The 22,528-nt window shown below is 44.4% G+C and overlaps 1 protein-coding gene across 1 annotated transcript in view; it reads left to right on the top strand.

The window, feature by feature from the left end:
* Window positions 1–22,528, top strand: part of LOC142765388 (venom serine protease 34-like) — a 63,827-nt gene that overhangs the window by 3,262 nt on the left and 38,037 nt on the right. Inside the window, exons 2-3 of the mRNA XM_075866284.1 lie at window positions 7,173–7,273; window positions 12,708–12,782. Of these exons, the coding sequence (XP_075722399.1) occupies window positions 7,173–7,273; window positions 12,708–12,782 (176 nt within the window). The remainder of the gene's footprint in view (window positions 1–7,172; window positions 7,274–12,707; window positions 12,783–22,528) is intronic.

Genomic DNA, 22,528 nt, shown 5'->3' with positions numbered 1-22,528 from the left:
TGTGTGTAAGATGAATGAACCAGTTTCTGCACCAGATATCACGTGGTTTAGACGGTGAAAAAACCAATCGAAGGAAGTAAAAGCCCATTTATTTGATGAATGTATGCCTAGCAAAAAGAACAACAAATGCTGCTGTCATCTTCCCAGAGCGAAACCCTAGTAAATGCATCGCTGAGTCTGGGGGGGGGGGGGGATCGCGTGATTGTTGCGTAATTGAGTATGGTTGGGGAACGCTTGATTACTATTTGGTTTTTATTATTTTTATCTATTGAATGAGGAAGATGTGTTGCCTTCAACGTCAAGAGATAGCCAAGACGTCATTGGTGGTTGCGCCACACGAACAGCTGTTCTTTTTTTTTTACTAGCAGACGTTGCCTGCTCCGGCCTTACGAGGCGAGAGAGGAAGAGGAAAGTGACAATTTTGCGGGTGTATTGCTGGGCCGGCACAAGCAACACCCTCTAGGAAAACTAGAGGGGGTCGGCACGAGACGCGATCATGCCCAGTAAGGGTTTAGACGGCTCCACCACCGACGCCGAAGCGCCACTACGAGGAACTAGAAAATGTCCCGCATATGAGAAAAAAGGGCGACGATGTTAGCGCTGACAGAATTGTGTCATCAAATAAGCTGATGTTTGGTAAGGCACACCTTCATTTACACGTTTGGCATCGAAATATTCTGGCTTACCGTTGGTGGCCGCGTTACTTCCACAATGAACTAATTTGTGTTGCGTGCTGAAGCTTTTCGGAAACATCTAAAAAAATCCGCGATGTCCGGCATTCCGTCGCGGTGCGCGAAAGACAGAAAGCCGCACGTGTAACAAGTCCGTTTCATCGGAATAAAAAAAGAAGCGCGTTTGGTGTTTTGCAACCTACAAAATTGTCGAGTTTACTCCTAATCATCGATATTTCTTGCTTTTAAGAAAAAGTTAAAAGAATGTTCGGCCAAGCCGTAGTGAACAATTGCACAAATATATTTGAAGATAGAGAGGTGCAAAGACAGGGAGGGAGGTTAACTAGACGCACACCCGGTTCGTTACAGAGCACTGGGAAAGAGATAAAGGAGGGTAGAGAGATACACAAAATCCCGACCACACTTGGAGAAGCACATCCAGTGTATGGGCGGTCACTCAAATTCGTTGAGTTCAGGCAGTTCAGTAACGCTTTAGTTGCTTTCTGGGTTATGCGAACAAATGTCCAAGGACATATAAAGCGTTTCGAACAGAAAACAAATGCTGTTACTGTGGACTCGTGTCTCTAAAAACCGTATACTTCCACCGCAATCACAACTGCAATGAGTGAGGGCGAAACAAATTGGTGTCTTATACAAAGAATGGCTATTTTCCGACAACTTTTCTTGGCACTGAAGGGAAAGCTACGGAGCCAAATCTCGTGCATCCTACCACATGTGAAGGTGGTTCCAAGCAGTGCCCGCATTTTCAGCGTGAAATAAGGATATTCCTCTTTTATTCTTGACGTAGAGCTATTTGACACGGGAAGCAGCTCACATCTGTAAGATATTCATTTTTTTTAAATTCATCTGCTATGACTTCCCAATCTTGAACGCGTGAAAATGTCCCGCCTTTTCATCTGCACCTCAAACGCTAAGTGGCGTCTGCGTCTATAGGAAACGTTGAAGATGCGCCCCCGTCGATTTCCACAGCGCTAGCAGACGCGCGCCGAAACGAACTATTTCGCACAGTGCTACATGTGCAGAAGCTCCGTCTCCGTAGTTTTCCTTCGAGTGCCACTAAAAGTTGTCACCGAGTATAGCAGTACACTCCTCTAGCAAATGCGGTGGCTGCAGCAATCGAAATCAACTTCGTGTCTTGTTACGCAGGCTCTACGCATCTTCTTTACGCAAGCTTTACGGTGATAGCAGAGTACTTCCAAAATTCATCATCAGCCTGACTACGTCCCCTGGAGGACAAAGGCCTCTCCCACGTGTCGCCATTCAACTCGGTCGTGTGCTTCCTGCTGCCAATTTATACCCGCAAACTTCTTAATCTCAACTGCCCACCTAACCTTCTGTCTCCTCCTAACCCACTTGCCTTCTCTGGCAATACAGTTCGTTACTTTTATGACCAGCGGTTGTCCTGTCTTTGCACTACATGCCCGGCCCATGTCCAGTTCATCTTTTTGATTTCAACTATGATATCCTTAACCCCCGTTTTCTCCCTAATTCACTCCGCTCTCTTCTTGTCTCTTAAGGTTACACCTACAATTTTTTTCCGTTGTTTGCCGCGTCGTCCTCAATTTAAGCTGAACTCTCTTTGTAAGTCTCCAGGTTTCTGCTCTATAGCTAAGTACAGGCAAGATGCAGCTGTTATATATCTTCCCCTTGAGGGATAGTGGCAATTTACCTGTCATGATTTCAGAGTGCTTGCCAAATGTGCTCCACCCCATTTTTATTCTTCTAGTTACTTCAGTCTCGTGGTTCGGCTCAACGGTTATTACCTGCCCTAAGTAGACATAGTCTTGTCCAATTTGCAGTACACCATTACCTATCTCAACAGGCTGCTCTCTTTGGAGGTTGTTGTACATTGCTTTCGTTTTCTGCAGTTAATTTTAAGAACCACCCTTCTGCTCTCTATGTCTAACTCAGTAATCATGAGTTTCAATTCATCCTCTGAGTTACTCAGCAATGCAATGTCATTGGCGAAGTGCAGGTTACTATGGTGCTCTCCATTAACTCTTATCCGTAACTGTTCCCATTCTAGGCCCCTAAAATCTTTTGTAGGCTCGGGGTGAATAGCATTGGAGAGATTGTATCCCCCTGTCTTACACCCTTCTTGATTGATATTCTGTTGCTTTCTTTATGAAGCAATATGGTAGCAGTTGATCCCCTGTAGATTTCTTCCAGGATGTTTAAATATGCTTCATCGACGCGCTGGTTCCGCAGTGTCGGCATGACTGCTGATATTTTTACTGAATCAAACGCCTTATCGTAATCTATGAAGGCTATGTATAGTGATTGACTATACTCTGAGCATTTCTCTATTACCTGATTGAAAGCATGAATTTGGTCGATTGTTGAGTTGCCTGTTCGAAACCCTGGTTGTTCCTTTTGTTGATTGAATTCTAGTGTTTTCCTAACTCTATTAGCATTTACCTTTTAAAATAGCTTGTATACTATGGAGAGCAAGCTCATCGGCCGGTAATTCTTCAAGTCCTTGTCATCTCCTTTCTAAAGCATTAAGATGATGTTAGCACTCTTCCAAGACTCTGGTACTCTTACTGTAAGAGGCCCCTCGTAAACAGGGTGGCTACTTTTTCTAACACAATCTGTCCTTCATCTTTGAGCAGATCTGATGTTACCTGGTCCTCACCAGCAGCTTTACCTTTTTGCATGCTTTCCAAGGCTTTTCTGAGTTCGTCTATCATTACTTGTGTGGTGTCATCTGGGTTACTGCTAGTTCTTATAGTACTAAGGTCGCGGTTGTCCTGGCCACTGTACAGGTCTCTGTACAACTCCTCCGCTATTTTGACTATCCTATTTATATTGGTAGTTATTTTGCCTTCTTTGTCCCTTAGTGCATACATCCGACTTCTGCCTAGTCCAAGTTTCCCTTTCACACTTTGACGCTTCCTCCGTTTTAAGAGCGTGTTCCATTCTCTCCATGTTATACCTTCTTACATCGGGCACCTTACGCTTATGAATCAACTTAGAAAGCAGTGCCTGTTCTGTTTTGTCTGTTGTACTAGAGACTTTTATGCTTTGACGGTTTTTAATGAGGTTCTTCATTCTCTGGGACAGATATACAGTGTCCTAAGTACCGTATCTTCAACTTCCACTGCACACTCTATATTAATACTCGTCATATTATCATTCATTGCGTCAACGCTAAGGCAGGTTTTCTCAATAAGAGCCGAGTACTTGTTCTGAAGACCGACTCTGAATCACTCGGATGTCAATGCAATAGCAACAAAATTCACAGGCCACGACATGCATAAAAAGAAATTACACTCTTATATTCGAAGCAAAGCTTTTAGTAAATATTTTGGTCTTTAAAAACTTCAAATAAATGATTAGGCAGTTGTTATGGTTACAGATTCGCTTTCCTTAGGTAGATTCATAACCTCAGCTTCTTTTTCGAGACATTTTCTAGGAATGCTCTCGCTTCTTTAATTCATGAACACTTGAGTACAAAGCAGTTGGTGTGTGTGCCAGGTCACCGAGTCATATATACAAATGAAATGAGTGCCGCTCTCGCGCGGTGGTCCCTACATGGTCGTGTAATGTCGGTCGTACCTGATGCCCGTTTTGTAACTGAATCCTTATTTTCAAAACGTTTAATTCAGGATTCCATGAAAGTTACATTACCAGTTCAAGAATACGGTCATCTTTTTCTCGCTTGAATATATAAATGGTGCCCCTCTCGCAAATTGAATATCTGCATCACAAACTTTCGATGTCGGATTCCGCCTCCTCATTTTTATTTAGGTAGATCTGTCAGGTACCACATCCCCTTTGCTTTTACTGTAAAAACAAGACCCAGTAAGCATAGATCATTTTCTACTTATTGTAGCGTTAGCTACACTGGCCTCACTGAGCCAACGGCACCGGTCTGCGCATACGCAATGGTACTCCGCCGCCGCCGCACGTGGCTGGCGGCCGGTGCGCGCGCAATTCGATGCGCTGCGCAGACGATCAGTGGTGTCACGCACCAGAGCCGGCACCTCCCTCGCACTCGGCCGCGGCCGCTCGCGACTCGCCGCCGCCGGTGTGCGCGGTCCAGAGGAGTGCCGTCATAGCCTTGGTAGACATATGGACGCCGACGCACGCGCCCTCCCTGTGCAGTCATCTGACACTGCGCTGGAGCTGCTTGATAGCGCCCCTGACTGCCGTTTGCCACTGTGGTATAGCCATGGAGAAGGAGAGTGCAAATGCTGCTCTACGGTGCAATAGAGCAACCGAGCTTAACTCATCAGATCCCGAAGTAGTTGCCCGGCAAAAAACAATATACATGTGCCATATAATACGTATACCATGCGTGTGTCATTGAAGCAGCTGTAAACATGATAATAAAGCTAATGCTAGACAATCAGGAAAGCTTTCCAGAGGAGTGTCGTCATGACCTTGATAGACATATTGGCGCCAGCGCGGGAGCTGTAATGCCATCACGGAAAGACAGACAATTTCAAATACCATGCTGGGGACATAGAGACGGCAGAGTGTTACTTCACTGACCACCAAGCCGTCTTTGTGGCAATAGAAAAGCTACCTGGACGTTGAGCGAAAAATGTACATGTGCCACATAATACGTATGCCGTGTGTGTGTCATTGCAGCAGCAGTAAGCATGATAATCGAAGCTAATAGCATGATAATCAAAGCATGATATTTAAATCAAATCAAAACTAGACATTCTGGAAAGCTAAGAATAATCAGCTGAACCTTTGCTAACGCTACGTATATCCTGGCATAGCTGAGCTAAGCCACTGCCATTTTTTTAGCCGATGTTTCACAAGACATAGGAAATCACCCTCGGGAACTACACATTGTCGCGGTACAACGTGAACAAAGCACAGGTACGCCTTGAGACAGCGAAAACAGCATGTTCTCAACAGCTGAGCCGAAAGATTGTCTTCTTCGTTCTCTAGTAAAGCCAGAGGCCCACTATCTGGTGTCTATTGAATCCTCCCATCATTCTTTTCGTCCACAAGTAGACACGAGTCATTTGCCTCCTTCTCAAAGAGCATCGACTGACGCGAAGTCAATAATGCAGTTTTTTCAAGAGAAAAGTCTTACGCAATCACTCGTTGACATAAGGCTTCATGCGCATTTCGTGAACGAGTTCAGGATGGTGCTGGCGACGCTTCGTACTACAAGAACTGCCGGGAACGACTTCTTAAGTGACATCGCTCAGTAGTCGCAGCACTCCGTGTGGCCCAAGGTATCTCTTTAAAAGTTTTCGGAGAGTCCTCCTTTCCGTACGGATGTCCAAACCCATACTTTGTCGCCAGTTTGATAGACAACTGTTCTGCGGTGAGCATTGTAGCGGCCTGCATCGTACTCTTGCTGCTGGCGGATCCGTAAACGTGCAAGTTGCCTAGCTTTTTCCACGCATTCCGTAAATATTTTGGCGTCTGGGTCGATGTCGTCACCTTCGTGCGGTAGCATCGCATCTAACATATTTCGTACTTCTCGTCCATGAAAGAAGCTGAATGTGGCCATGCGGGTGGTTTCTTGGTTGGTCGTGTTGTACGCAAATGTTCTGTGGCAAGATTTCATTCCAATTTTTGTGTTCAACCTCTACGTACATCGAAAGCATGTCTTCAATGATTTTGTTTAGACGCTATTTCAGCCCATTCGTTTTTAAGTGGTAGGCGGTGGTCTTACGATGCGTTGTTCCACTCAGCATTAGGACGTGATCTAAAAGAGCTGCCGTAAATGCGGTTCCTCTGTCCGGGATCACGACGGTTGGTGCACCATGCCTCAGTAGAATATTCTCGATGAAAATTCTTGACACATCCGCTGCTGTACCTCTCTGATAGCCTTTATCTCGGCATAACGAATCAGATAATCCGTCGTGACGATAACCCAGCTGTTCCCTGCAGCAGAAGTAGGTAGTGGGCCTTAAATGTCCATGCCGATCTGATCGAATGGAGCTGTTGGGACCTGCACGGGTTGCAGGAGGCCAGCTAGTTTAGTCGGTGGTCACTTGTGTCGCTGGCAGTCGACAGAGATACGAACGTCGTGCTTCACGGCTGTGGTTAGACTTGGCCAGTAATACCTTTGCTGTACTCTGGCCTACGTTCTCGTGTAACCCAAATGGCCAAAGTTCACCTCGTTCTGGCATGCTTTGAGAACTTCGGTGCGAAGGGCAGCTGGAATGACGAGCAGATGGCGGACCCTATCGACGAAAAGTTTCATTTAGAGAGAACTCCACCTCGAAAAGAAAACTAAGACATCACTCTTGGGAAAATTTTTGGCGCCTTCTTAGATCTGCCATCCAAGTGGTTATTTAAGCCAAGCAACTCAGCGTCATCACGTTGTTGCTGCGCAATGGCGGTCGTGTCGAGGACACCGAGAAATCCTGTTTCCTTCTCCTGGGGTAGGGTTGCCGACTCAATTGATGCACAGGACAGACAGTCAGCGTCTATACCATGGCGAGACATTCTTTCTCAGTCGTGGAATGAGCCTCAGCTCTTGTTAGCGTTCTCCTGGCATAGGCGACTACCCATTCTGTGTCATCTTGCTGCTGCACAAGCGCAGCTCCCAGATCTACATTGCTAGCATCGGCATAAAGCATCGTAGGAGCTTCCTTGTTGAGGTGGGCAAGGACTGGTGGTGTTTGTAGTCACTTGCGAAGATCGTCAAAAGCAGCTTCTTTTTCGTTCTTCCACTCAAAGGTGACGTCTTCTCTAGTGAGGTGAGTTAAGGGTGATGCAATGCGTGCGAAGTCCGCAATAAATCATCGATAATCTGCACAGAGCCGGAAAAAGCATCTGACAGCCTTTTTATCGGTTGGCACAGGGAACTGTGCAACGGCTGCGTTTTTTTTTCAGGATGGAGAAAAACACCTGCATCACTGACGACGTGACCGAAAAATCGCAGCTCCTCGTAGCAATAATGGCACTTCTCAAGCTTCAACGTCAAGCCCGCAGACCGTATAGTTCGTAAGATCACTTCAAGCTGTCAATGAGATCGTCCAAATTTGCGTAAAGCACTATGACATTGTCTAGATATACTAAGCCGGTTTTCTACTTCAACCCGACAATCACGGTATTCAGGAGTCTTTGAAAAGTAGCAGGCGCTGAATACAAGCCGAACTGCAAGACCTTAACTTCACATAACCCATCTAGTGTCACAAAACCGGTCTTCTCGTGGTCTCTCGGGTCCACTTCGATTTGCCGATATCTTCTGCGCTAGTCCATTGAAAACAAGTATCGAGCATGTCGAAGTCAGTCGAGAGAGTCGTCTATACGAGGTAGTGGATACACGTCTTTCTTGATTGCTTGATTTAGCTTCTGACAATCCACACAACAGCGCAGGCTTCCGCCCTTTTTTTTAACAAGGACCACAGGTGACCATCAAGGGCTCAATGAAGGCTGAATGACGTCATCTTCAAGCATTCTGCCTATCTGCTGTTGTATTGCTTCGCGTTCTTGTGGAGCCACGCGATGAGGGTTTTGGTGAATATGTCTCGCGGTTTCCTTGGTAATTATCTGATGTTAGAGGCGTGCGGCCAACTCTTGATGTTGTCGAAAAGCAGTCTTGGTATTTGGCCAATAGCTCAAGGAGTCACTCATCTCTCGGCAAAGTATTGCTAAGGTCCAGGACAGGCACTGAATTGACTTTTAGCGCCTCGTCAACTACCGCCAAGCAGTCTTCGTCATCTATGACATCGTCGAAGTAAGTGACAACCGTGCCTTTTGGAAGGTGCCGGCGCTCAGCGCTAAAATTGGCCAGCAGTAGGTCCGTGCGTCCAGCAGCAACTCTGACGATACCTCGTGCGACAGAAATTCCGTGGGTGAAGAGAAGCCAGCTTATTTGTTCTGCAACTCCTTCGGCGTCAAACTGACAGTGGCGGCTACAGAAACAAGCGTGCATGATCTAGGAGGGAGGACCACGTCGTCATGTGTACGACGCAGTTGGTTAACTCGTGCCTCTGGAAAATCGGGTAAGCCTGTACTGTTGCAGAAAGTGATCAAACTCTTTCGGTCTTTGGGATGTTGATGACGGCGCCACATTCTCGTAAAAATCAATGACAAGTATTACATTTCTGCAGCATTCGGCAATAATGACGAACGACGCAGTGAAAGGAAAACCTCTGATGTCAACTCTTGCTGTATATCTTCCAGAGAGCATCAATATCTGGCCTGCTGCCATTCTTATATAAAAACCTGTCCACGGCGTCTTCGCTTTTCTGAGGCTGTAGGCGAGGTTCTGAGTGATAATAGAGAAGTCGGCACCAGTGTCGACAAAATCTGTCATTTTTTGGCCGTCAAGAATACTTAGGTCGGCAGTTACAATTTAATCGCTTTCATGGCTTATCAGGTGCACGACGTCATGTAGTGGGAGCTTTTTTTGTCATCTTCATGGCCTGAAACCTTGCCCCCGGAGGTCGCTGGCCTCAGTTTTCGCGGCGCGGCCTGGGTGACGTTCTTGTATTAAGGTCCGCATAGGTGCGGCGGTGCGACAAAGACGAACGCGCGGGAGACGGAGAGCGGGACTGACGTCCCAGACAAGGCGGGTTAGTAGGCATTGCCTCCTCTGCAGTGGTACGGCCGCCCCCAATGTAATAACGGGCTCCGTAGAAAGAGGTGTCGTCATGGCGTGGAGTGCATTCGTTGTTGGCACGTTGACCGTTAAACGAAGGTCGAATAGGACGGAATGAATTGCCTTGATGCCAGCTTTGACGGGCAATATAGCCTGCACCTCCGCCATAAAAGCAAAGTGGACTCCTGTCGACTCTGTGCCATGCTTGTGTTCTTCGGGTTGGCGGACGTCTGAGCATCTCCACTGGCATCGACACCCAAGGCGTGTCTGTTGACGGCTGGTTATATGGCTGTGACATGGGTGGTTGCTGTAGTGTCTGCTCTTGCGGTGGCTACCAAACGGACATTTGTGCCTGGCAGTACGGCGTCGGCGTAGCGGGTGGTGGGCGTCGGAGAGCGGCAACGTAGCTCGTGGAACGCTACTCAGAACCAGGACCAGCCGTAGAAAACGCTTGGCGGATTTCGTCGCGCACGACTTCAACGACCGACGCAATGGGCGTTTCAGCAACCGGAGTCCAGAACTTCTGCAGCTGTTCACGAACTACCTCCCTGAACTGTCTCCCTGAAGGAGCTCTGACTCTCAGACGTAATGGCGATAGCATTAATTCGGGACATTGCTGGACATGTGGTCATATTGCCAGCAGCGTTGGTGAAGGGCCCGCTTGATAGCCATAGCCTCCTCAATAAAGTCAACCGCGGTACTTGGAGGGTTGCATAGTAGCCCGACGAAAAGCTGTTCCTTGACACCGGGCATGAGGTAACTCAACTTTTTATCTTCCATCATGTGCGGGTGAGCTCGACGAAAAAGACGAGTCATATCTTCGGTAAGCATTGCAACTGTTTTGTTTGCTTTTTGAACCCGTAGCTTCAATAACTGTTGTGCACGGTCCCGTCGATCAACATTTGCGAAGGTATCGACGAACTGCTGTCGAAAGTCGGGCCAAGTTGACAGATTGCCTTCTCTAGTCTCATACCGAGTACAAGCACCATCGTCAAGGTAGAATTAGGCACGAGAAAGCTTTTCCTGTTCCGGCCACTGATTCATCTTGGCAACACGCTCGTAGTGGTCAAGCCAGTCGTCAACGTCTTCATGGATGCCACCACTAAAGTGATCATGTACAAGTGGTTGTAAGATGGTCACCTGAGATGGATGCGTCGGAAAGATGCCTTGGGGCACCTGTTGGGGGCTTGCGTTGGCCTTTCGTTGAGGAGAGCGGTGCCTGGCAGGTTCCGGCGAAAGATTGAGCTCTGAAGTGAGGCCTCGCAACCGTAGACTGAAACGATGCACAGGAGTTTCAATATGTGAATATGCGTTTCGACTAGATAAACGGCTCCCAGTGGGATTGTGCAGCGTCAGACAGGGTTGCGATCCAGCACCTCCACCAGGGTCGCGATACAACGCGAACAAAGCCTAGGTACGCCTTGAGATGGCAAAAACAGCATGTTCTCAACAGCTGAGCCGATGATAATGATAATTATGAGGATGATGATGATGATGATGATAATTCCACAGCCATGGCTTGTACCCACTCAGGGGGATTGGCCAAGAATCGATGACTTAATTGAGTAAGATTTTTTTCCTACATTTAATATTGAAACCACTCACCTGAGAAAATGAAAAAGAGAAGACACCACAGGCAGACTGAAAGGAGTACAATATTTTTGTCACTCGTTTAGATCAGACAATCATTCGTAACCCTAAATAGAAATCAGCGTGGTTAAGCAAAGCTTCTCTTTATGTTGAGATATTTTAAAGGAATAATAATCACGACATTAAAAGCTCATTTTTTTTACTTTCATTAAGGTACTTGCAAACCGCATGGAAAACGTTCTCGTAGCTGAAGCCCAGATCGGAAGCACCAAACTAAAGTATATTTTCTATTGTGAAGTTAAGTACCAGGCTAGCGAATGGTAGGACTAAAATTCTTTTTCTGAGCAATTTGTATCGTCGACATGATAAAAATTAGTGCTGCAAGATTGTTTTCTTCGTTTTCAAGTAAAGCCAGAGGCCCACTACCTGGTGTCCGCTAAATCCCCCCTTCATAGTTTTAGTCCACATGTAGACACGTGCCAATAATGAGAAAATTAAGCGGAATCCTAATTCCTAAATATCCTTTGTCTTCATGCTTCCTCTCTCCACCACAGGAACAGGAGTGTCTACCCAGGAGTTTGCGAATTCCTTAGACACAAAAAGGTTTACTTGTTAAATTTCCTATGAGTAAAACTTCAGTTCTTTAAAAAGAATCCTTTATTTATTGATATAAAATATTTGTTTTTTTACCTACCCAATTCGTAATTAACATCATGGCTGTCGAATTTCATGCTCTCTAGATATCTGAATATTAATAATTTTGTTTAGTGAAACTTGAAATTCTTTTTTCCCCAATACAATTCCCGCTGGTTTGTTTGCCGATTCCCCGTGGTAGTCACGAGGCACAGCATATAGGTACAAGAAAGCAAGCAGGTGCGCTTGATTAGGCAGGCTATGGGGCCAATATTTATTTATTTATTTCTGTTCTTCCTTCAATCTCTTTCATGTACCGACTCGGGGTTTTGGCGAAGAATGCGAAATGAGAAATTTTAAATATTATTTGAAGAATGTTAGGTGACCTTAAAATGAAGCAGCGAAATGGACATCATACGTTTGTTCCTTATTCACCATGCTTCTGTCGTGTGTGCTCTTTCAACCATGATTAACGCATTCCAAATCGTAAAAGCTCCCATTCATAGACAAACAATGCTCCTCAAGCATTGGGATAACCTTTATAGAGCAATCTTAGAAATTTTCGATAATTAAATTAATCAAACTAAACATCGCACCGAAAACGAAAAATAATTTGATAGCTAACTTCATTAACGTTCACTTAGTAATCAACTACGAATTTATTTGACCATCTTTATCACAATCTCACTAAAGTATAGCATTTGTGGGTGGCGTTTATTTTAACAATTATTCAACCAGTGGCTTATTTTTTGTAGGGCTTTATGTCCCTAAGCCACTAGGGCTGTGAGAAATGCCGTATGAGAGGGCTCCGGAAAAATCCGGAGTATCTAGAGCTTCTTAACTTGCACTGGCATCGCACAGTGCGATGGCTGGAAGCACTACGCCTCTATTTAAATTCGAGCATTGTGGCCGTGATCGAAACCGCTTATTTTGTATCAGCAACGGAGCACTATAACCAAGGCCAACTACGCCACTATGGTGGGTTTTTTTAAAAAGATGATGTACCACAGTGTCCTTTTCACTTGAACTAATAACTTTCTTCGGCTAATTCAGTGAGCATGTGATTTGTTCCTTCGTAGTATACACCCTGTAGTTTTCTTACATTTGAGATCTGACTTCCGATAGCGTGTCAATAACCGGTAGACATGGGCCCTTGGGCTTAGGGAAAGAGCAAAGGCTAATGCAAACTGCACTAGTCGAGAAAAGGTGCTGTTCTTTGCTTGCTGGTTTCTGTTTTACCATATTTGCTATTTCTTCTGCAGGTACGCATATCTGTCACCTTTTCGAACGAGTCGTCTTATAATAAAAACTACGACGATGTCTGTCCCGACACGCAGGTTAGTATTTGTTGTCTCTGAAACATCCTTTTCAGGAACGTATTTTGCGTCACTGGAAGCTGCATTTTTGCACCTATTGACTTTAGCCCAGCGCCGCGTATGAAATCAGTGATTTTGCACGACAAAATTATTTCAGACTTAGAGAAGACCCAACCTTAGGAGAGGCTGTCTAATAAATACCCTGACTTCGCACATCATACATACAGTTTTTGTAACCCACTGCATTTCCTCCAAAAAAGCTCATGCTCACAACCCTGCGCCAATGAGCGTTTAGTCCAGAAGGACGTTATGAGGTGGGCTCTCGGTATCCCTGCCTTTGAAGGGTAATGCCGAGTGCCGAGGAGTTCATCAGCCCCTGCGCTCCGATCGTCTGGATGTAGCTTCTCCAGACTACTCAAGCTGCATCTGATTGTTGTGATGTTGCCGATACGTGCTTTTAGTGCACGTACGGGGGACGTCAAAAGTACATAATTTTTCACTTTATGAAAATTAGAGAAGATAATATCTTCAGCAGAAAGAGTGCTGCAGGGAAGATGAGTGAGCCTGAAAGCAAGCGCACCGAAATGGTAGCATGCATAACGGCGTTCACATCCTCATCACATTCCTCAGTGTGTTTGCATCCCATGTTTTTATCGTCCCGTGCGAGATTATTGCATCCTGCATTTTGCATTGCCTCAGCAGCTGCCCCAATATTCGCTAAAACTGAAAGTCCACGCGACAAGTTCATTGTAACCTTATCGGGAACAGCCAAGTGCGGTGGCTCTGCAACATCAAAAATGCCAATGAAGGCTTAGAGTGTGGATGACTTGCGCCCCCTTACTCATTGAATTTTCCTCGTCGCTCATTGAAAGAATCGTCATGATCAGTCCTCTGAGTCTTTTATGAGCTTTCAACAGACTTATTCCTAATAATAACCCACCCAGTGTGGTTCATAACATAAGCTCGCCTTCGTTGATTTCTTTTTGTCATCATCCACCATTTAGCTTACCCTAAGCTGCACCTGCTAGAAATTCTTTATTTAATGACATTTACCTATGTTTATCCTAGGGTATACATTAATTTATCCTAGCTCAATACGTGACCGCAAAATAGTTACTGCAGAACGTACACAGAATGCACTGCTTGTCAGCCGTTGATTTTTTATCTTATTGTATTCCTGTGTCGATAAGCTTTCTCTGCCCCACCGTGGAGGTCTAGTGGCTAAAGTACTCGGGTGCTGACCCGCTGGTCGTGGGATCGAATCCCAGCTGCGGCGGCTGCATTTATGATAGAGGCAGAAATGTTGTAGGCCCGTGTGTCCAGATTTGGGTGCACGTTAAAGATTCCCCGGTGGTCGAAATTTCCGGAACCCTCCACTACGGCGTCTCTCATAATCATACGGTGGTTTTGTGATGATAAACCCAACATATTTTTTGAATAAACAAATTTTATTTCTGAAGAGGTACAGAAAAAAGAAGCGAAGCTAAAGGCCATTTGGCCTGGCGCGGCTTCGCTACGCGAAAAAAGTTCAGCACACAGTGCTACATTGAGTAATAATTTTCACAATACAAGGAGCAGCATAATAAAAGAACACAGAAATAGCATAAAAGCTAAAGTAGCTGACATATAAGTACAAAAAATAGGCTGCATAGACACAAAAAATCAGACATCGAGGCTTTTTTATTACATATCCAAACAAACATGCTTACATACTATTTCATATAATACACTCATATTCATACATACATCTGCCCATATGTACGTACATACTACTCTCTAACACGCGTTTTGTACCTAAAGGTGAGAGTATATGTGGAACCCACCAGAAGTTTATTGGAAACGTGATGTTTACTATACTCAATAATTGAGGAGATTTTTATGTGATATTTGAATTGCGTTAATGAGAGGCTAAAATTTATTTGACAGCCTAAACGATTTATGAGCTGTGGGGCGCGGTATGTAATTAGGGCTGTACCAGATCCAATCCTAGTAGCAGAAACGAGAATTTGTTGCCTACGGAGCGAGTATTTGAGTGCGCCTTCCTGTGCCATAATAGTGTGGAGTTACTATACATATAAATGTATAGTAATAGCATATATTATTACACCTGTCTTGCTTTGAGTATACCATGTTTTATGAATAATGGACCGCTAAGCATCTCCCTTGGGGTGCCATAATAATCACCGAATAGGCGGAGAACTTTTTTCTGTAAGATTTCTAGTTTATTTAAATTCTTCTCACTTGTAGTGCCCCATACTCCCATACTATAATTTAAACGCGAATAAAAAGAGCTTAGTATATCTCTTTTTTTGGCCAAATCGGTATAAGTGGATTTATTTTAAATATACACCCAACAGTCTTACTTAGTTCGAATGCAAGACTATCAACAAGGGTATTCCAAGACAAATTTTCTTGCAACCACAATCCAAGAAATTTTTGCAATGTAAACTGCTCCAGCCTTTGCTATTTGAAAAAGATGTTAACGTCATCCTCGTAGGGCTTGTTCATACGCTGGAATAATATTTGCTTACTTTTATATATATTAATCATGAGCTTATTTTGATGAAGCCATTTCCTAATTTCAGTAAGTAATCATTGACTTCAGTTTCAAGGTGCATGAGTATTCTATATTTAAAAAATATGTTGGTGTCGTCAGCGTAAATAATTAATTTTGGGGATCGTGGAATGTCACAAAGATCATTATTATACGTTATAAATAGTAACGGTTCAAGGATTGAAACCTGTGGTACACCATTTTTTACAGTTTACATTGGGGAAAGAAGGTTGTCCACCTTAACATACTGTTTTCTTTTGGTAAGATAAATTTTTATTAGATTAGCTGCCACGCCCCTTACACCATAATCATGCAACTTAGATATCAGAATATCATGTTTTACTGTGTCAAAGGCCTTATTCAAGTCACTACAAACACCTATGGTGTAGGTTCTCTTTTTCATGTTTTTTTAATATTTCCTCTTTCATATCTAATAGCGCCGACTCCGTAGACTCCCCCTTTTGAAACCCATACTGTGTTTTATTGATTGTCAGGTGCTTACTGAAAAAGCATTCAAGTCTGGAGTGTATTATTTCTTCAAAAACTTTGGAAAGGTATTCCAAAAGGACTTGTTTTTGGTCTAGTTGGTGCATACCTGGTGCAGCAGACTGAGGTGCAAAAAACATAACGTGAAACAGGAAGAGCAGGAGAGAAGGCAGAACAGCGCCAACTACCAACTGTTTAATGACCGTCCAGGAAACGCACAGAAAAGAAGACAAAACCGCGCATGCATGCACAGCCAACAAACATCGCACAGTGTCATGAGAAAGGCACTAAAATATCTAAAAAATGCATTTCTGTTGTGCACAACACAATAGATGTACCACTGATACAATCGTGCCCTTTCTTTTTGATAAAACAGGCTTCAAAGAGCTCTCTAGCTGTTTGTTTTTTGCTCCTGCCAAGAATCACCGCTTTTTCAAACAATGCCACACATCCACAGGCTCTTACATTGCGCTGGAAGATGCGCATGCTCACTTTTGCCTAAACTATTGGCATGCTCCCTCAGTCTTTCATTAATGCAACGCCACGTTTGACCAATATAGAACTTGCCACAGCCTGGGGGAGTCCCATATACCACGCCTTGTGCGCAGCGCCTGAAAAGTCTTGTATGCTGCTTCTGGCAGCCCCTTTGCTCATAGCATGTGATACGTGGGCACAATTGAGCAAGTTTGTTGGAAGCTGAAAAAATAACCGGAACGCCATAACGGGAAGCCACCTTCTTGAGGTTATGGCCTACATGGTGTATATACAGGACCACTTCAAGCTTAACCCGCTCTCTCTCCTTCGGGCGCGCATTTGCATTAGACACTCTGCCTTTCACCCTCTGCAGCAAGAATTCCACCACAGAAATAACTACGGACTGAGGGTAGCCGGCCTTGGAAAGTCTTGGAAGTTGACGCATAAAGCTAGCTTCCATGAAATGCTCACACGATCTGCACAGTGCCTACTCTAAGCAAAGTAGAGCGATTCAGCGTTTCAGTCTTCAATTACACTAAATCGTAAAGTAACAACTCCTTCTTACTCCGAGGGAGGTATGCATAGCATACGTGACCAGCCTCAATCATCAGGTTAAGGACCAAAAACTGCAATAAGCTATCTTCTGGAAGTTCATTAGTGAACGTGAGCCCCTTAGCATTTGCCCTAAAACATCTAAAACCTACTCAATCATCACAGGAAAAGGAAAAGGGCATCGATTTGTCAACAACAACTAAAAGTAATCTGTATATCTGAACACATTAGGAACATATGGATGAGATGGAGTAAAAACACTTTGCAGTGCGTTGTCAAAGGATGATAAAAAGTCACATAAAATCGGTGCTACCCGTGACCAAATGCAAATGCCCTTCCTCTGTAAAAATATGCCATGTTCAAAAGAAACGAAAGTGTGGTTGAGATAAGCTTCCAAGAGGGTAACAAAATTAGCGGACCACATCGCTGTTTTAGACCCAAAGGTGGCTTCGCCACAAACTTCTATACACTGCTTAACTGCCCGAAGTAGCTCCAGATGCAGAACCGAGTAAAAAGGTCACCTAAATCTACGAAAAAAAGATTGCCTATTTCTTGGTTTCCTCGGAAAAAGCCAAATAGTTCTTCAGAAATTTTTGTCAAGAAAGGGTCATGAACTTTAAGAAGTTTTAGGGCTTTGAGCAAAAACTGCTAACCTGATATTGCCAAATTCCACGCTCAATTATGATGGTGCAGAAAGGTACGTCGGCTTTATGCGTCTTAGCACTGAATAAAGCAGTAAGGAAATCCTCTTCGCTTCTGCTTATCTGTTTAGCCAAAGATTCGCACCCAATTTCTTCACACAAAGAGACAACATTTCTATGACTTTAGATAGCCTCACGTTTACAGGCTTGAAGTTATTTTTGATGGCTTCTCTTGCTTTTTCAGTATAGGCGTTTCGTTTTCGTTTTTTGAAAATGGCATGTTTTTAAAGAGTAAGAGAATTTGCATTGATTCACGGGTAGCACCGATTTGATGTGACGTCTTTTTATCACCCTTTGACCGCGCACTACAAAGTGTTTTTACTTCATCTCTTCCGTATGTTCTTAAAGTATTTAGATAAGTAGATGATTTTTTAGTTGTTATTGACAATGGATACCCTTCTCCTTTTCCTGTGATGGTTGAGCAGGTTTTAGATGTTTTTTGAGCAAATGCTAAGGGCTCCCGTTCACTAATGAACTTCCGGAAGATAGCTCCTTGCAGTTTTTGGACCTTAACCTGACAATTTTGGCTGGTCACGTATGCTGTACTTACCTACCTTGGAGCAACGAGGAGTTGTTACTTTACAAATCAGCGCATTCGAAGAATATGAAACGCGGAATCAGTCTACTTTGCTTAGAGTTGGCACTTCGCAGATCGTGTTAGCATGTTATGCAAGATAGCTTTATGCGTCAACTTCTAAGACTTTCCATGGCCGGCTACCCTCAGTCCATAGTTACTTCCGTGGTGGCGTCCCTGCTGCAGAGGGTCAAAGGCAGAGTGTCTAATGCAAATGCGCGCCCGAAGGAGAGAGAGCGGGTTAAGCCTGAAGTGGTCCTGTATATACACCGTGTAGGCCATAACCTCAAGAAGGTGGCTTCCCGTTATGGTGTTCTGGTTGTTTTTTCAGCTCCCAACAAACTTACTCAATTGTGCCCACGTATCACAAGCGATACGCAAAGGGGCTGCTAGAAGCAGCACACAAGACTTTTTAGGCGCTGCGCACAAGGCGTGGTATATGGGACTCCACTAGGCTTTGGCAAGTTCTATATCGGTCAAACGCGGTGTTGCATTAATGACAGACTGAGGGAGCATGCCAATAGTTTAGGCAAAAGTGAGCATGCGCATCTTCCAGCCCAATGTAAAGCCTGCGTATGTGTGCCATTCTTTGAAAAAACGATGATTCTTGGTAAGAGCAACAAATAAACAGCTAGATAGCTTTTGGAAGCCTTTTTTATCAAAAAGAAAGGCCACGATTGTATCAGTGATACATCTATTGTGTTGTGCACAACAGAAATGCATTTTTTGGATAACGTCGTGCCTTGCTCATGACGCTGTGCGATGTTTGTTGGCTGTGCGCGCATGTGCGGTTTTGTCTTCTTTCTAGTGCGTTTCCTAGACAGTCATCAAACAGTTGGTAGTTGGCGCTGTTCTGTATTCTCTCCTGCTCTTCCTGCTTTACGTTATGTTTTTTGTGCCTCAGTCTTTTGCACCAACTTTCGAAAGTACCGGTAGAACCGATATCTGGCGGTAGTTCGATGATACACTTTTGGCACCCCCTTTATGAGTAGGACAAACGCGAACTATATTTAGTTCTGAAGAAAAAATGCCGGTTTCTAACATAGTGTTCATGATGTATGAAAGAGGATGTGAAATTAGTGACGCGACATATTTTATCGGGCTGGCTGCTATTTCGTCCACACCTGCAGCAACATTGTCACGTATTTTACAGATTAATTTTTAAACTTCACAAAGTGTAACCGGAGTAAGGAAGAGTGAGTGTGATAGACGCTTTCTATCTGCTACAGGCGGATCTGTTACCCCACAAGAGTAGTCTGTGGTCACCATCGTTAACAAATACTCATTCATGGCTGATGTTGCTTCGACATCTGCCTTATTGTCTGCAAAATCAGTGACAATAACATCACCTTTTTTGCTACGTTCAGTTAAGTTATTTACCTCATTTCGCCATTTCCTGTGATTATCGTAGATGTTTTCAAATGTGTGTTGATATTATGAAATCTCAGCTCGTTTGATGTCAGCATTTAGCTTATTGCAGAACTTTTTGTAGCATTCAGGAATTGATAAATTGGGATATTTTACAAACGCGTGATACTTTTAGTTTTTTTCTTGTATTTAGGTATACAGTGTGTTGTTAATCCACGGCTTGCGTATCTTCTTCCTCGAAGGCTTTTTCGTTAAAGGAAAGGCGTGGTAATATACGCTCTTAAGTTGCTCAAGAAAAAGATCAAAATCCCGGTTCGTATCTTTTTCTGCGCACACTATATTCCAATTCGTCGAAGAAACTTCAGCTCGGAATCGGTTTAGCGCCCTATTATTTATTTTGCGATACTGTTCTACAATCTGCTTTTTATTTTGTGTTGAAGGTAATGATAAAAGAGAAAATATGGGTAGGTGGCCACTTACATCGTATGACAATAACCCTCAACTACATTTTCTGCTTGGAAGATTTGTGACACTTATATTAAGCAGCGTCGAAGACTTTTCCGATATGCGACTAGGCCTTGTTATCGTGTTTGCGCATGCGTATGATTGAAAAACCGACTGAAGTTGTTTAGAGCTAGGAGAATCGCCTAGCATGCTAACGTTGACGTCACCGATAAATAAAAAAGGCATGCGCATTGTATGTAGCTTTTGTAAGAGAGTATCTATGTAGTCAAGGAATTCTTCCTTTTTACCAGCTGGTGGCCGATACACCACGACAGCAATTACGTTAATAACTTTGACTACAAGACATTCAATGCACGGCGAAATGTACGAGAGATCATCGAATAATTCACGATATAGTTGTTCTTCGACGTATACAGCGATGCCTCCGCCTCGACCGGAATGACGTACCAAGTCATTGTAAGTATAACCAGCAAATCTTGGCGGGACACAATTTGGTGTTAACCAAGATTCGAAAAATGTTAGAGCGTCAAACTTTATTGCCAAAAAGTCGAGAAACACATCAAGATTTTCTTTTTTGTTCTTCATACTTCGAGCGTTTAGATGCAGGACACTGAAAGTGTGCGAGCTTCCATTAACCAGCTCGTTTAAACCGCTTATGTCATAGTACTGGCTGTTCACAAGATCCATTTTGAAGTCTCGTTAGTATCAGGCTTGATTGGATAATTTACATTGAAATTTAACAATCTTAAGAATCTCAGACGACTTTGTGTTGCGGGCAAACACCTTGCCACCGTTTGTCCACACGAACTTCGATTTCGTTTCTCGCCTCTTAGCAACTGCTAAGCCGAGCAGCTGCCTCATGTGTTTGGTTAGGTTCTCATTCACGTATATGGGTTCATTTGATTTGAAACATATAACTTTGGCAGACGGCCTTTTTTTTCGTGCTTTAGTTAAGACAATGTTCCTTTTGTCACGTCAGACTAAACAAATGATTACACTCTTTTCTCCAGATCTGCCAACAGGTATTCTATGACACGTCTCTATGTCTGATGGCAAAATTTCTTCCCCAATGGCATCACCAAGCTTCTTTGCAATTTCCAATGGGTCTTAGACACTAGGGGCAGCTTTAATTTCCAAGTTATTCACATGAGTGAATTGCTCGAGCTCATCAACCTTACGTTGCAATTTCTTCTTTTCTGGATCGAGTTGGTCATTTTTTGTCTAGAATGTTGAAGCTCTTCACGGGGCAGCTTCATTTCATCTGACAGTTGCTTAAGAATGTCATAGACTTCGCTACAAAATTTGACACTTTCGCGCATATCTCTTAGTTCGGCGCGCATTTAACGGCGCAAATCATTGAAAGCTTTCGTCATCTCCTTTGTCATGATGAAAAACAGTCAACATCAAATATACAAACAAGACTTACAACCCGGCAGCAGCGCAAAGGTCTACCGAGAAAACCCTATAGGAGAGGTTTCGCTCACCTGCGTAAATGAACAAATATAAGTTCTGCGAAGACCAAGAGCGCTGCTGCCAATCTGAGGGGGCCGGCAGAGGAAAGCTCGCTTTTGTAGATTTCTCGGATGTGGTCCCTGACGAGTCCACGCGCAGGCGCAGAAACTCAACAGCGGATCTTCATCCAAGCCCAACCGAGATATTGCAGATTCCCATGTATACTACGTGGACAGCTGAGGGTAGGCTTATCTTTTCGGTCAGGTTGATGTAGGAAGCCGGCCTCAGTGGACAGCGTTGCCCAGTTGCTCTGCTTAAATGAACAAATTTAAGCGCTGCGAAGACGAAGAGCGCTGCTGCCGACCTGAGGGGGCCGACACAGGAAAGCCCGCTTTTGTAGTTTTCTCGGATGACGCCGCTGACGAGGCCTCGTGCAAGCGCAGAGCCTCAACAGCAGATCTTGATCCAAGCCCGACCGAGATATTGCAGATTCCAGTATATACCACGTGGACAGCTGAGGGTAGGCTTATCTTTTCGGTCAGGTTGATGTCGGAAGGCGGCTTCACTAGACAGCGTTGCCCAGTTGCTCTACGTAAATGAACAAATATAAGTGCTGCAAAGACCAAGAGCGCTGCTGCCGACCTGAGGGAGCCGACACAGGAAAGCCCGCTTTTGTAGTTTTCTCGGAGGACGTCGCTGACGAGTCCTCGCGCAAGCGCAGAGCCTCAACAGCAGATCTTGATCCAAGCCCGACCGAGATATTGCAGATTCCAGTGTATACCACGTGGACAGCTGAGGGTAGGCTTATCTTTTCGGTCAGGTCGATGTCGGAAGCCGGCTTCACTGGACAGCGTTGCCCAGTTGCTCTGCGTAAATGAACAAATTTAAGCGCTGCGAAGACGAAGAGCGCTGCTGCCGACCTGAGGGCGTCGACACAGGAAAACCCGCGTTTGTAGTTTTCTCGGAGGACGTCGCTGACGAGTCCTCGCGCAAGCGCAGAGCCTCAACAGCAGATCTTGATCCAAGCCCGACCGAGATATTGCAGATTCCAGTGTATACCACGTGGACAGCTGAGGGTAGGCTTATCTTTTCGGTCAGGTTGATGTCGGAAGGCGGCTTCACTAGACAGCGTTGCCCAGTT

Source organism: Rhipicephalus microplus, chromosome 1 (genome assembly GCF_043290135.1).
Source record: "Rhipicephalus microplus isolate Deutch F79 chromosome 1, USDA_Rmic, whole genome shotgun sequence".
Taxonomy (NCBI): Eukaryota; Metazoa; Arthropoda; class Arachnida; order Ixodida; family Ixodidae; genus Rhipicephalus; species Rhipicephalus microplus.
This window is presented reverse-complemented; position numbering and strand designations above follow the sequence as displayed.